At 47.1% G+C, this 15,351-nt stretch overlaps 2 protein-coding genes across 5 annotated transcripts in view; one reads left to right on the top strand and one right to left on the bottom strand.

The window, feature by feature from the left end:
• SLC26A1 (solute carrier family 26 member 1) overlaps positions 1 to 11,074 on the top strand; it is a 64,647-nt gene extending 53,573 nt beyond the window's left edge. For all 4 annotated transcript variants that reach the window (XM_081176475.1, XM_081176476.1, XM_081176474.1 and 1 more), the window contains 2 exons: positions 3,783 to 4,396; positions 6,443 to 11,074. In XM_081176475.1, the coding sequence (XP_081032601.1) occupies positions 3,806 to 4,396; positions 6,443 to 7,945 (2,094 nt within the window). In that variant the 5' untranslated portion in view covers positions 3,783 to 3,805 and the 3' untranslated portion in view covers positions 7,946 to 11,074. The remainder of the gene's footprint in view (positions 1 to 3,782; positions 4,397 to 6,442) is intronic.
• The window catches only part of IDUA (alpha-L-iduronidase), a 76,292-nt gene that overhangs the window by 59,814 nt on the left and 1,127 nt on the right, over positions 1 to 15,351 (bottom strand). The window contains exon 2 of the mRNA XM_081176491.1: positions 12,431 to 12,571. Coding sequence (XP_081032617.1) covers positions 12,431 to 12,571 — 141 coding nt within the window. The remainder of the gene's footprint in view (positions 1 to 12,430; positions 12,572 to 15,351) is intronic.

Genomic DNA, 15,351 nt, shown 5'->3' with positions numbered 1-15,351 from the left:
CACAGCAAACTATGGCAAGCTCTTAAAGAAATGGGAGTGCCTGATCACCTCATCTGTCTCCTGAGAAATCTCTATGTGGGACAAGAAGCTACAGTTAGAACTGGATATGGAACAACTGATTGGTTCCAAATTGGGAAAGGAGTACGGCAAGGCTGTATATTGTCTCCCTGCTTATTTAACTTATATGCAGAATTCATCATGCGAAAGGCTGGGCTGGATGAATCCCAAGCCGGAATTAAGATTGCCGGAAGAAATATCAACAACCTCAGATATGCAGATGACACCACCTTGATGGCAGAAAGTGAAGAGGAATTAAAGAACCTTTTAATGAGGGTGAAAGAGGAGAGCGCAAAATATGGTCTGAAGCTCAACATCAAAAAAACGAAGATCATGGCCACTGGGCCCATCACCTCCTGGCAAATAGAAGGGGAAGAAATGGAGGCAGTGAGAGATTTTACTTTCTTGGGCTCCATGATCAGTGCAGATGGTGACAGCAGTCACGAAATTAAAAGACGCCTGCTCCTTGGGAGAAAGGCGATGGCAAACCTAGACAACATCTTAAAAAGCAGAGACATCACCTTGCCAACAAAGGTCCGTATAGTAAAAGCCATGGTTTTCCCAGTAGTGATGTATGGAAGTGAGAGCTGGACCATAAAGAAGGCTGATCGCCGAAGAATTGATGCTTTTGAATTATGGTGCTGGAGGAGACTCTTGAGAGTCCCATGGACTGCAAGAAGATCAAACCTCTCCATTCTGAAGGAAATCAGCCCTGAGCGCTCACTGGAAGGACAGATCGTGAAGCTGAGGCTCCAATACTTTGGCCACCTCATGAGAAGAGAAGACTCCCTGGAAAAGACCCTGATGTTGGGAAAGATGGAGGGCACAAGGAGAAGGGGACGACAGAGAATGAGATGGTTGGATGGTGTTCTTGAAGCTACCAGCATGAGTTTGATCAAACTGCGGGAGGCAGTGGAGGACAGAAGTGCCTGGCGTGCTCTGGTCCATGGGGTCACGAAGAGTCGGACACGACTAAACGACTAAACAACAACAAGGTGCTACTGGAAGGAAATTTTTTATTTTGACTATGGCAGACCAACACGGCTACCTATCTGCAGTTGGAGCCACCATCGGTCTCAACTGCTCAATTTGCTGGAGCCAGTGTACTGTATAAATAAGGCATGTCCAGCTCCCAAGAGACTGCGATCTACTCCCACTATAAAAAAAAACTGGCAGTGATCAACCCATTGGATTGACCAAAGTTGTTGAAATTTTTGGGGGGAGGAGATCCAAAGTTGTTGAGCTTTCTTCTTTTTTTTTGGGTGATCGCTCAGTATGACGCAATCGAACAGAAATGCCCCGCGATCGACTAGTAGACATGCCTGGTATACATAAAATAATAGTAATTCCCAGTCGGAGTAGCAATAGACAGGTGACTGTGTTAGATCTTTCACCAGTTTGGCAAGCATGCAGTAGCAATCTGTGCTAATCCTACTCAGAGTAGACCCACTAGAATTAAGGGACTAAGTCATGGCCATTCATTTCAACGGGTCTACTCTGAGTAGGACTAACATTGGAGACTACCTAATGTTCTCAGTCCCAGATATAACAACATTTCAGACTTGACTGTATAAAAATGATGGGATGAGATGGGGCTGGGGTCTCGTTGCAGTTGGGGGGGGAATCTTTCCTAATTCCAGGTGCCTCCCTATATCCCTATATCCCATGCCAAGCCCACAGAGCAATGAAATTGTAAGACTGGGTCGCAAGCAGTTTCTGGGCTGGCAACTGAATTTGAAGAACTAAAATTGGTTCCTGAATGGTGGGAGCTTCGTTGAGAGGGAGACTTCCTATAAAAAAAGACCTGCAGATAGAAATAGATTTAGATCTCTAGTAACAAAAAACAAGGCACAGATGCTTTATCTTTTTAAAAATGAGCATGATTCCTTGTTTAAAGGCGCTGTGAGGTGAACCTATAAAGCCCTAAAGCTGGTTTCATTTTCCTCTAGCAGCCCCTGCTGGTAGACTTTCTATTTCAACTGGACATGTAATATAGAAAAGGATGTACAGTGCTGCTTTAAGCACTAACCGTAATCTTCTATCTGTTTTGGAAACTTCTGTATATGCTGCAGCAATAAATCTATTTGCTATTTTAATTGGGCTGTTTGTTTAAATGAGCAATCCTATAGAGAAATTATAGTGAGGAAAGAGATGCCAGCGCTTCACTGGTAAAAGATAAAGGACTCTTGGACGGTTAAGTCCAGTCAAAGATGACTACGGGTTGCGGCACTCATCTCGCATTCAGGCTGAGGGAGCCGGCGTTTGTCCACAGACAGCTTTCTGGGTCATGTGGCCAATATAATTAAACCGCTTCTGGCGCAACGGAACACCGTGACAGAAACGGCACACGGAAATGCCGTTTACCTTCCTGCCGCAGCACTACCTATTTATCTACTCGCACTGGCGTGCTTTCAACCTGCTAGGTTGGCAGGAGCTGGGACAGAGCAACGGGAGCTCACCCCCTTGCGGGGATTCAAACCGCTGACCTTCTGATCGGCAAGCCCAAGAGGCTCAGTGGTTTAGACCACAGCGCCACAATAGCCCAGGAGGAGAGAGTGGGGAGAAACACAAGCAGAAAATAGCATAATGCTTGCTGTGGCAGCAGCACAGCCCACACCCCAAAGGAAAGAAGCAATGAACTCACAAGGACACTTCTCTGACCCCAAGACACACAGCACCACCGTATCCTCATGCTATGAGACCACATAGCAGAGGCAGCCCCAGCCCCACAGGTAACGTCTCCAGCCGCCCCTAATGGCAGGTCTTTGAGCCCCCCACTTCATGCCACACACTGTTCACTAGTAATGATTTGAGCACAGCACACAAAAAGAGTAGCCGTATGATACAGCCCCTAAACCAGGGGTTGGCAAGGTTTACCCCACCTGGGCCGGTTCACTCCAGCGGAGATCCCTCCATGGGCCGAATCGCGCCCGCAGTTTCCGGTGTCTACGTAGACATGATTTCTGGCGTCTGTGCATGTGCGATTTCTGGTGCCAGGGAAGCGAGTCCCTGCACCGTGCTGTGCTGGTTTAGCACAGCGTGGACTCGCAAGTGGCGGCTCAATTCGGGGGCGGCTCAGGGGCCGGTTAAATGACCCCCGTGGGCCGCTTGTGGTCCAAGGTTGCAGACCCCTGACCTAAACAGCTCCCCCTTTCCACAGTGCTCTTGGGATAAGGTTTCGAGACTTACCAAAGCAGAAGAAGGCTTGTTTGCCAAGCAGGCAAAAGGACGGGGCAGGCGTGCAACAGGAAAAGCCACAGGGAGCAGCATATGCAGGGCCAGGCAAGCAAATAGTCGGTAGAACATGAGGTTCTTAAATCTTAAGGTTGTGGGTTCGAGCCCTGCGTTGGGCAAAACATTCAGGTCCCTTCTAACTCTATGCAGTGCTTTTTTTCTAAAACAATGTTTAGGAGTGCTCTCATTTTCCTACTCATATTGAAATACTGCCCCTCAATGAGGCCAAACGTAGATTCACAAAATGTTTAGGGGTATGTGTACCACCAGGAAAAAAGCACTGATTTTATGACTCCATGATTAATTTAAATAGCCCAGAATCTTTGTGATGAAATAGTGTATACACAGTAATAGTAATAATAATATTTTCTTTTTCCAAAAACACCAACTCCATGCTAAACTATACATTAGCTTGATTGCAGTATGATAAGAGAAACAGAAAATGTGCTTCACGACCAGACCATCCAAATGTTAATCTGTTTACATCCCAGGAACTGATTAACACAGACCTAGAATGGAGAAGGAAATGGAGACGGGCGGACTGGAAAACGGATCTCCTTTCCAGCTTTACATGGAAAGAAAGACTCCGGTCAAGATGAGGAAGACAGACATGCTGAGAAGCCAACTGAGAAAAAACTGCTCCTGCAGCACAAAACGGGTGAAAAGGGCAGCCACGGACTTCTTCCCTGTGCTGCAATGGCTTCCCAAATACAACTGCAAAGAGTATGTTTGGGGGGACGTCATGTCCGGCCTGGTCATCGGGATCATTTTAGTCCCTCAAGCGATCGCCTACTCCCTGCTGGCAGGTCTGAAGCCCATTTATAGCCTTTACACCTCCTTCTTTGCCAACATCATCTACTTCCTCATGGGCACCTCGCGACACGTGTCCGTTGGCATCTTCAGCTTATTGAGCCTACTGGTCGGGCAGGTGGTGGACAGAGAACTGCTGCTGGCAGGATTCGACCTCGACGACGACTCTCAGGAAGGCCCCTTGAATGTTACGCTTCACAATGTTACCCTTGACGTGATGAGCACCAAATGTGGGAAAGACTGCTATGCCATTGGGGTAGCGACAGCGGTGACCTTGATGGCTGGCATCTATCAGGTAACGTCTTCACCTGCCCTTTAGGTCTCAGTTACAGTATGTACTTACCACCGCCTCTTCTTACGGTTGTTCCAAGTCGCGACCACAGCAAACCTGGAAGTAACTGGCAGGTTTGCTGCTGTTTGAGCATGCGCAGGAGCAGCAATCGCCGTTCGCGCATGCGCAGAAGCGGGCAATCGCTGCCTGCGCACAATGGCGCCTCTACCAGCGACCCATTTCAACCTCTGGACGGACCTCTGGAACGGATTATGGTCGCAAATAGAGGTTCCACTGTATGTGTGTTTATTTAATCCTCCATCACCCCAGTGGTGTAGCAGCAGTTATCGGTGCCCGGGGCAGATGGGCAGGCGGGGTGCGGATGCGTGCCCAGTGAGGGGGCACCAGTCCAGCCCTCTACGTGACCCAACCTTCACCAGAGCAAAGCGGGGCCATGTTGAGCCACCTGCCTACCCACACGGGGGGGGGGGGGAGCCCGACTGGCCGATGCACTCCTTGGTGGATGGATAGGAGCTTCAGGCTGTGCTGTGGGTGTCTTGTTTGCACCCCCACAAAAACTGTGCACCCAGGGCCATGGCCCTCCTGGCACCTCCAAACTATGCCCCGGTGGCATCACCCTGCCCAAAGAGGCTGGCAAAATCAGAACAACCATCACAGGCTACAGTTCAAACTAGACAAGTATCCAAAGCCAGTAAAAATCCAGAAGCACAACAAATTCAAGGAGACAGCATAAAACCGGAAAACGAGTTTGGGGAGGAGTCGTAGCCCAGTGGTAAAGCATGTCCTTTCTCTGCAGATGGCCCCATGTATTTCTTTGTCGTTGTTGGCATCTGTCTGTCTTGAAACACAATAGGGTGTGCCTCCAGGGGTGAAGTCAAACCGTTGTGTTAGCGGCACTGAAGTGGCATCCCTGGAATGCAAGCCCGGGTAGTGTGTATGGAGGCCCTGGGCTGCCCAGACAACAAGACCCCCCTCAGCCTCACTGATGGGGTCCAAAGAAAAGAAGAGCAATAGGTTGGGCACTAGCTTGGCTGCAGGAGTTGTCAGAAGGAGGTGTACAATATCCCATTCAACCTTTAGGGACTCCACTCCCTAGTTGTGTAGGGTATACTCCTTAGACCTTTCTTCTCCCAGAGATATCCCACAAGGCAATGGAGGTTTGGGATCGGTTTTCCTTCTGCTAGATGGGCTACCTTCCCAGGTTGATGAGCCCCATCTGCCCCTTCTATAGCACGTGCAGAAACTGCCTTATTGACCATTGGAGCCACCATCGGTCTCAACTGCTCAATTTGCTGAAGCCAGTGTACTGTATACATCAGCCTTGTCCAACTCCCAAGAGACTGCAAACTGGCAGTGATCTACCCATTGACCAAAGTTGATGTCCCGCAAGGCAGCGGGTATGAATTTTTTCTTGAGATTTACTCCCCAAACCTGTCTCTCACGTATGAGTATAGCTGCAAAATTGCGCTAAGAAATGAGGTGGTCTAGGCTTGCCACCGCAGATATTGCTTACAGAACTCCATTTTTTTCTGTACAAGACAGAGAAGGGGAGGTGAATAAAATGAAAAATGCCAGAGGCAGGGGCAGCGTCCTGCCATTAACCAAAGCCACTGTTGCACCTTACACTTGTTCTCGTTCTCCTGTAGGGATGAAATAAGATGCTGTGTGGGTTGTCTCTGCCCATCTCTCCACTGGCAGGAAGTAAAATCTTTCGGAGAATACACCTTGGGGGCTGAGACAACCCTCTCCAGTTCTGTTTCCTGCCATCTCCACTGCAGGTTATATTGCCAGCTGCTCAATGCATGGCAAAAGAGAAGAGACAGGAATGCCACCTTGGAAGGGATTTTTCCATCATTGTTCCTTGTCTTCCTTCTTTTTCCACGCCCTTCTGCTACTGTTGCTGGGTTTTTACTCTCGGCTCCATAGATCTCCCCTTCCCTCTTTCTTGGTCTTTAGTTTTGTGCTTAAATTGGGGGGCAAGGGCAGCCTCCTGTCCTTAACCAAAGCCACAGCTGTGTCTTACGCTTTCTCTCGTTTTCCCCCTCACAGGTACTGATGGGGATTTTCCGCTTAGGCTTCGTCTCGATGTATCTTTCCGAACCCGTACTAGACGGGTTCGCAACCGGCGCTTCCGTAACCATTTTAACAGCTCAAGTGAAGTATCTCATTGGGGTAAAAATCCCCCGTGCCCAGGGATACGGGATCTTGATAACCACCTGGGTCAACATCTTCCGCAACATCGCCCAGGCCAACCTCTGCGATGTGGTCACGAGCGCCATCTGCATCGCTGTGCTGGTGACCGCCAAGGAACTGGGAGACAGGTATAAGCACAGGCTCAAGGTGCCTCTTCCCACGGAGCTGGTGGTGATTGTGGCGGCAACCTTGGTTTCCCACTACGGGCGCCTGAACGAAGCCTACGCCTCCAGCGTGTCGGGCGAAATCCCCACCGGATTTATCCCTCCCCAGGTGCCCAGTTTACACCTCATGCAGAGAGTCGCCCTCGACGCCTTCCCTCTCGCCATCGTCGGCTTCGCCTTCACCGTTTCGCTCTCGGAAATGTTTGCCAAGAAGTACGCCTACACCGTCAGGGCCAACCAGGAAATGTTTGCCATCGGCTTCTGCAACATCATCCCGGCTTTCTTCCACTGCTTTGCCACCAGCGCGGCGCTGGCGAAAACCCTGGTCAAAGCATCGACCGGGTGCCAGACCCAGGTGTCCAGTGTCGTGAGCGCCGTGGTTGTGTTGCTGGTGCTGCTTTTCTTTGCGCCCCTCTTCTTCAACTTGCAGAAGTGCGTTCTGGCGTGCATCATCATCGTCAGCCTGAGAGGAGCCCTTCGGAAATTCAGGGACGTCCCCCAGCGCTACCGCCTGGACCGAACGGATGCCCTGGTGTGGTGCGTCACCATGCTCTCCTCTGCCTTGATCAGCACCGAATTGGGGCTCCTGGTTGGGGCAGTTTTCTCCATCCTGTGCGTCATCGGCCGCACCCAGCGCCCTCGCGCTGCCTTGCTGGGGCAGATTGGGAGCACTGTCTTCTATGAAGACGACGGGGAATACAAGAACCTCCTTCCTGTGCCAAGGGTCAAGATATTCCGATTCGAAGCCCCGCTTTATTATGCAAATAAGGATTTCTTCCTGAAGTGCCTCCACAACAGGACGGGGCTGGATCCTGCGGTGGAAATGGCCAAAAGGAATAAAGCCAAGAGGAAAGGGCAACAGAGTCTTGAAAAGAGATTTGGGCAGGGAGATACGACTTCACGCTTGGTTAATAAACACAGCGACTTCCAGGCTGTCGTCATAGACTGCTCTTCCATTCCGTTTTTGGACACAGCTGGTGTTAGCGCCTTAAAAGACACACTGAAAGACTATCAGGAACTGCAGATCAGCATCCTTCTAGCTTGCTGCAATCCCTCTGTGATAGCTTCCCTGGAAAGAGGGGGCTACTTGGGAAGCGCAAGCAAAGACAAGCACGAATTGCTGTTTCACAGCGTGCACAGTGCTGTCCAGTTTGCAAGAGAGAGGGAAGTTTTAATGGACGATTCAGTTGTATAGTCTGCGGCCCTCTACTGGCAGCTGAGGATTTCTGCATTCACTGCAAATAGGTTGTGGTCTTCAACGCACTGAGACCTGGAGCCCTCCTTGAAGCACAGTGCAAAATATGGGACCACTTGCAAAGTGTTCAACTTTAATGGATACCCAGTACTACAAATGCAACACAATGTATTTTAATCTTAAAAGCTAGGTCAGTAAACATACATAGCGCCAGTTCAGACATAACATTACACCATTGTTTAGCGTGCCTGGAATGTGCTGCAGGAAGTGCTTCTCTTCCTCCATCTACAAAACCAATTTTCTGTTCTGTACCAGCTCAGGAAACCGGTTCATTCCAAGTGCAAACAAACAGGATCAAGGTGTGGTTTCAGATCCTAGTTTGGCAACCAACCTTGATTCAGAATCATAGTGACATGCCATTGTTTATTGTTCTATCCGACCCAAGACATAGTGGTCCCTCAAGATTACATTTATTTCACTGCAAGGCTGTTTTGTTCTGAGAGCTATCCTTGACGAAACTTCTTGCTGGGAGGAGGCAGGTTTTATCAAACAGATAACCCCATAGATCACTGGTTGTCAACCAGTGTGCCGTGGCACCCTGGGGTGCCTTGAATGATGGTCAGGGGTGCAACACTGGCCTTTGTCTCTCTTTCCTTCCCTCCCTCCTCTGATGCCCTCTCGCCTCTCTGCCTCCCCAAGGCTTGCATAGCAGTTTGTTGCAACTGCCCTGGCTACCAGCTCCTCAGGCGAATGGTGACTCTGGTAGGCAACTCTTTGGGGCAAGGGGTGGGGGCAGCTCAGAGACCAGGGGCAGCAGCAGTGGCTGTCCAGAGGACTCCCAAGGAGAGGGGAGAGGCGAGGAGGCTGAGGGAACACTCCACAAGGGTGTTCGAAAAAGGGTGAGAGGCTGCCGGCTCTGCAGGCAATGGGTGACATAACTGGGCTCCTGAGCCCCACAGGGGTACCAGCAGAGGGAATGTAGTTGGCTAAGGGAGCCATGGACTCAAAAAGGTTGAAAACCTCTGCCACAGATCATAGCTTCCCTGGGCTCTTTGCTCACTGAGATGCAGAACGCTGGCAAGTCTCCTGCCAAGATGGACATTTTAAACATGTGGCATTTTAGGAGATGGACCAAGATACTCTGGAATCAGACACAAATCCAAATAATGCTCATCCCTCACTGAGACATGCACACATAAGATAATAGAACCTGAACAAACTACACACTTGATTTTACCAGTGCAGCAGTACTGAACTAGCATGGACCAGCACTGATAAAGATAATGGTCTCGCCCTCCCATCTCACTCTTCTATGTATGCCTATGGGTGAAGGGGAGGTTTTTTTCCTCCACAAGAGAATGATATGTGGAGGTAGAAGGTATTCTAGCTCAGCAGATATAAATCAGATCTGTCGGTGCCTCAAACTATTTGGAGCTTCTAAGAAACCAGCACGGGTGGCGCTGAGGGTTAAAAGACAGAGCATTGAGCTTGCCGATCGGAAGGTCGGCGGTTCGAATCCCCGTGACGGGGTGAGCTCCCGCTGTTCGGTCCCTGCTCCTGCCAGCCTAGCAGTTCAAAAGCACATCAAAGTGCAAGTAGATAAATAGGTACCACTCCGGCGGGAAGGTAAACGGCGTTTCCGTGCGCTGCTCTGGTTCCCCAGAAGCGGCTTAGTCATGCTGGCCACATGACCCGGAAGCTGTACGCCGGCTCCCTTGGCCAATAAAGCGAGATGAGCGCCGCAACCCCAGAGTCGGTCACGACTGGACCTAATGGTCAGGGGTCCCTTTACCTTTACCTTACTCTGGAATTTGTTTTGAATACCAGGACTGAGGTCTGAAATATGTGATGTAATAATTAAAAAGTGTGCCTGCAGGCACATGCAAAGTGCCTTCTCCTCAATCCTGAGCTAGTGCAGCCTATTCCCACATATTTCAGATTAAGAAGCAGAGCTTTGCCTCCTATCCTCCTGGTGGTACAGCAGTACAACTGCTAGCAAATTTGCAAAGCTAAGCAGGGTCAGGTATGGTTTCAGATTGGAAGTGACCTCCCCCACCCCCCCAAAAAAGCTAAACAACTTAATTTCTTTATTTTGGGTTAAATACACGAAAAAATACGGTATATCCTGGTCTTATACACGAAAAAAATACGGTATATCCTGGTCTTGGAAGTTGGGAGAAGCAGGTGGGAGCTACCCAGGCCAGACACACTTTGTGGACTCTGAACAATCTGCAAATTTGTGCTCTTCTCTCGGTTCTGCCGGCCTTAAACAAACCACTGAAAAGCCTTCTTGTGGATTTAGCAGTGCCTGTCAATGACTCCTCCGATCCTCTTTCTACTTTGGAGGGTTGGGGAAAACCCCTAGAACAGATTTAGGGGGCGTATGAGGGGAGGAGAAGAGGGAACGTTCTATTGTACAATGAGAAAGCCTTGCGCTGATGGAACTATTTACTTAGCACGATGCTGAATACAATTCAGTGGTTCTAGCTTAGTCAACTAGAATACCTCAGAATAGAGCATGTGAAGAATGCTGTTGTTATTTTAACTTGCAGGAACACTCAAGTGTGCAACAAAACCACCACCAGGTAATCTGTAGTACAGCCTCTTAAAACATGTAAGGTCAGCACATTTCAGTTTGCAATGTACTAACTCGGCTATTTCTTATATTTTGTGTTCTAAATCCCCTCTATTTAACCCTCCAAAATAAGTAGCCCACTGTCTATATAACCAGTTTAAGCCCTGGAAACTATTCCGTAACATACATAATGATTTATCACAGTGTTACCAACGTTACTAAATCTGGAATCAGAGTATTGACAAAGCTTTTTAAATACACATTAAACTGGTGAACTTTTTCAAATCATAGTATTACTTAGAACTTGGCAAAAATTAACAATGAAAAGGTTTTGTTTTGCTCATTGCATAGTAAACGATTGCCGCCCATATATATGCAAGTTCATTTCTTGATGTGGAGTTATTTTCTAAGCGAGCTGCTGCTATGTGCTTTGTGCTTTTAATATTTTTTAAAAATATATAATGTATTGTATTCTTGGCAGCAACTGACCTTCAGATGGACTTATCAACAATAACAAAAAAGTACACTTTGGCGGAAAATATAAAACATTTAAGGGTATTGTTGTCATGTTATGTTCTTGAATGCTATGAAGAGATCACATTCTTCCAGAATGTAGGGTGGAAATGAGCAAGAAGTTGCAAAGCTGGATTCCTGTTTGCATCCCATATGAATGGGAGCCATGCTCAAGAAAGCGATAATCATTCTTTGTCATGCCATACCATGCATGAATATCATTGAAAACAAAGTATCTTTGATACCATTGAAAAACAATACCGTTAGAAGCATAGATTTGAAAATAAGGGATCAGCAGCCAAAATAAGGGATTTTCCAGGCACAGGTATGTTCAACTTCTGAGCCCCTCCGAGCCAAAGGCAGAAAGCCCAGCCAGCAGCCAAACAAAGCCTCAAGCGGTGGTTCCCACAGCACAGCAACCCGGCAAAGGGGATGCAGCAAGGAAAACCACCGTCACCTCTCCGCTGGGAAGCGCTGAGCAAAGGCGAGTCCCCAGGCAACCCGGCCGATTTGGTCGGCACAAGGCATGCAAGCTCAACCCCCCCCCCCAGTCGTTCTTAGATTCCTTATTGGGTGAGCAACACAGCCAAGCAACAAGTTGGAGCCTCCCTCTTCCCTGGCCAGCAGGGAGGGATGGAGAGGAGCTGCTTCCTTTGAAACCCGGGAAATTTAAGGGACATCATCAATAAGGGACAGCAGCGGGACACAGCGCTGGGATAAGGGAGTTTCCCACCAAATAAGGGACAGTTGACAGCTATGGTTAGAAGAGGTCTCTAACAGACAGCACGTGGTCAGGTTTCTATCAGAATAAACCTTACTGTCAAAAATGCTTATGGTTCTCTGCCATAGAGCCCTTGTGTGTTGCATACAATTCTAAGGCATGTGAAAAGCCTTGAAGTATAGCAGAGAACCAATGAAGCCTCGTGGAAACTACTCATTTTTATATTGATAAGCTTCCAAGGCACACCATTTAGAACCCTTAAAAATTTGAAATCCCATCCCATTTGTGTCCAGCCAGGATGACTGGTACCTTCGGTGGATTTATTTGAAGGGTTAAAGTTAAATCCTTTTAAAAATACCCTTCCACCTAAGCGTTCCCTCCAAAGATGGAATAGTTCCACCATCTCCTCTTCACGCAATTTACCAGGTCAGTCCAGTTTAACTAAGACTATAGTAGGGTTGCCATACATATCCGGAATACTGCAGTCAGCAGCAGTGTCTGGACAGAATTTTTTTTGGGGGGGGATTCTGGGAAAATCCAGGCGTACGGTAGCTCACGTTAGGAGTGTTGTCTTTCCATAAAAACAGCTCAGAAACGGCATTTTTCCCCCTGGTGATTTTGCCCAAAAAGCTCAACAACTTTGGCAAAAAAGAAAGAAAGACAGAATTTAACTTACCTGACTTGAATAAGTTCCAGGAGCCAGTGGATTCGAATTTGCTCAATGCCATTGTGTGGCACAGAAGAAATATAAGCCAGGTTAATTATTTGGTCCTTACTGAGATCAAATAAATCTGCTTTCCTGTGTGGCAGAGGAGGACTGAAAAGATGAGGAAAGTAATATTAATTAGAATAAAAGAGAAAGAAAAGAGTTTAATATCAAAGCCAAAAAACAAAATACAAAAAGAAATTAAAGCTTTGCCGACTCAATTTCTCTAATTATAAATCAAGAAATAAAATTAATGAAAGAGAGAAATTTTGAATCTGCAAATAAGTGTGGAAAATTGTTGGCCTGGCAATTAAAAAAGAGGCAGAAATAAAATACTATTACAAATATTGTATCTGATGGAAAATCTGTGGAAAACCCTGCAGATATAAGGAAATGCTTTCAGAAATATTTCAAACAACTGTATAAAAGAGGTAAAGAAGATATGGACAAAATTGAGCAGTTTCTTAAGGTAAATGAAGTGCAGAAAATTCCCAGAGATAAAAGATCCTTACTCAATGACATGATTACAAGACAGGAAGTTGAGACAGCAATAAACCAAATGCAATTAGGCAAAGCCCCAGGACCAGATGGTTTGTCTGGCAAATATTATAAAACTTTGAAAGATTGGTTAATCCATCCGCTGGCAGATGTATGTAATAAGATATTAATAGGGGAGAAAGCACCTGAAACCTGGAAAGATGCATATATAAACCTGGTACCGAAACCAGAGCAGGATAGATCGGATGTTAAGAATTATAGACCAATCTCATTACTTAATGTTGTCTATAAAATATTGCACTGAAAAGGATATAAAATATTTGCAAATATTTTGGCTAATAGATTGAAAAAGGTCTTAATAGAATATATACATAAAGATCAGGCAGGATTTCTGCCTGGGAGACATATGAAAGATAATATTAGGAATATGATTGACACATTAGAAAGATTAGAGGCCAAAAGAAATTGTAAAGCTTTATTAATGTTTATTGATGCCTTCACATATATTATTTCAGCAATCCTTCCAACACCCTTGCTAGGTGGGTCAGTATTATCCCTATGTTGCAAGTGAGGGTTGCAATGGGGGGGGGGTGGCGGCTGTGTTTGGAGCCTTCCCCCCCCCCCCGCCTTCACGCAGCCAGCAAATGAACCAGGAAGTCTTTCTTCCCATTTTGTACAACCAAATACAGTGGTGCCTCGCAAGACAAAATTAATTCGTTCCGCGACTTTCTTCGTCTAGCGAATTTTTCGTCTTGCGAAGTACGGTGTCGGGAAAGTTTTGGAAAAGCTTCAAAAATCGCCAAAAACCTCAAAAAAGGCTACCACACCGCGTTCTCTGAGTTGCTCCTCGAAGTCAAGTCGCAACTGTATTAACGGTGTTAAGAAAAAGGAAACAAACTTGCAAAAAATGCAAGACGTTTTCGTCTTGCGAAGTAAGCCCATAGGGAAATTCGTCTTGCAAAGCAGCTCAAAAACTGCAAAACCCTTTCGTCTAGCGAGTTTTTCGTCTTGCGAGGCATTCGTCTTGCAGGGCACCACTGTATTGGTTTAATATTCTGGCTTGTTCTTATGGAACAGGAAACTATGATTAATTTAAGACTCTTGGTTTAATTACAACTAGCAAGAAGGAGCTGTGTATGCGGTTAGAAAGCTTGTGTATATTTGCTTCAAAATCCAAGTAGCTACAGTTTTTTGAATTGGCTCAGTGAACAGCTTGGGTTTGCCAACTGAATTCATGGGGTAAGGTTTCTTCCCAGGCCTGCTTATTTGTTTTGTAACACAACAAAATCCTCAATAAAAACTAATTTAAAAAATAAAATAAAAGATGCACAAGTGGCTTTTGATGGCTGGTGAGTACTAGCTAAGCTAGACACAGCATTCACAGGGGCAGGGAATACTGCAAAGAAATTGCTTGCTAGCATAGTCAGTATGCAGGACGCAGGTGGCGCTGTGGGTTAAACCACAGAGCCTAGGACTTGCTGATCAGAAGGTCAGCGGTTTGAATCCCCATGACGGGGTGAGCTCCCGTTGCTCGGTCCCTGCTCCTGCCAACCTAGCAGTTCAAAAGCACATCAAAGTGCAAGTAGATAAATAGGTACCACTCCAGCAGGAAGGTAACTGGCGTTTCCGTGCGCTGCTCTGGTTCGCCAGAAGCAGCTTAGTCATGATGGCCACATGACTCGGAAGCTGTATGCCGGCTCCCTCGGCCAATAAAGCAAGATGAGTGCAGGAACCCCAGAGTCGGTCACGACTGGACCTAATGGTCAGGGGTCCCTTTACCTTTAATTCAGTTTTACTAGGAGCCCCAGGAGGAGCGTGGAGAACGTTCACATGACACATCTACACACTGCAGCTGACACACTAATGTGTCGCAACACACGGTTTGGAAAGCTCTGCAATATACTATTGTCACCTAGAATCTGAGTTTTGCAAGGGGTGTATGCAAGCACAAAAAGCACAATGTTTGCTTTTTGGTGAGCCGAGACTGGTGCTGCTGCTCCCTAATGCCCTGCGCATGTTTGAAAACACGCAGAGATATATAGTGCTAATCTCCAATGCTCTCTGACTTCTAAGAAGCTGATCCCCTGAAATGCTGTATCACTCGGGGAAATGATGAGCGTGGAAATGAGTGATGCACTGATTAAGACTGTTGGTCTACGACAGCAGGTAGGAATCAGGATTCAAATCCCACTTGGTCAGGACTGCCCCACCTGGGACAGTCACTATCTCTCAACCTATCCTACCTCACAGGGCTGTTGGGAGGATAAAACAAAGGGGGAGGGAACCGTGTTGCGTTGCCTTGAGCTGCTAAGGGAGGAGAAATGGAGTAGAGTTGCAGCAAATAAATTTGCAAGAGCAAAACAAAACCACGTGCTGCATACTGCTTGTGCCCT

This window comes from Podarcis bocagei, assembly GCF_964188305.1.
Source record: "Podarcis bocagei genome assembly, chromosome: 17".
In the NCBI taxonomy this organism is placed as follows: Eukaryota; Metazoa; Chordata; class Lepidosauria; order Squamata; family Lacertidae; genus Podarcis; species Podarcis bocagei.
This window is presented reverse-complemented; position numbering and strand designations above follow the sequence as displayed.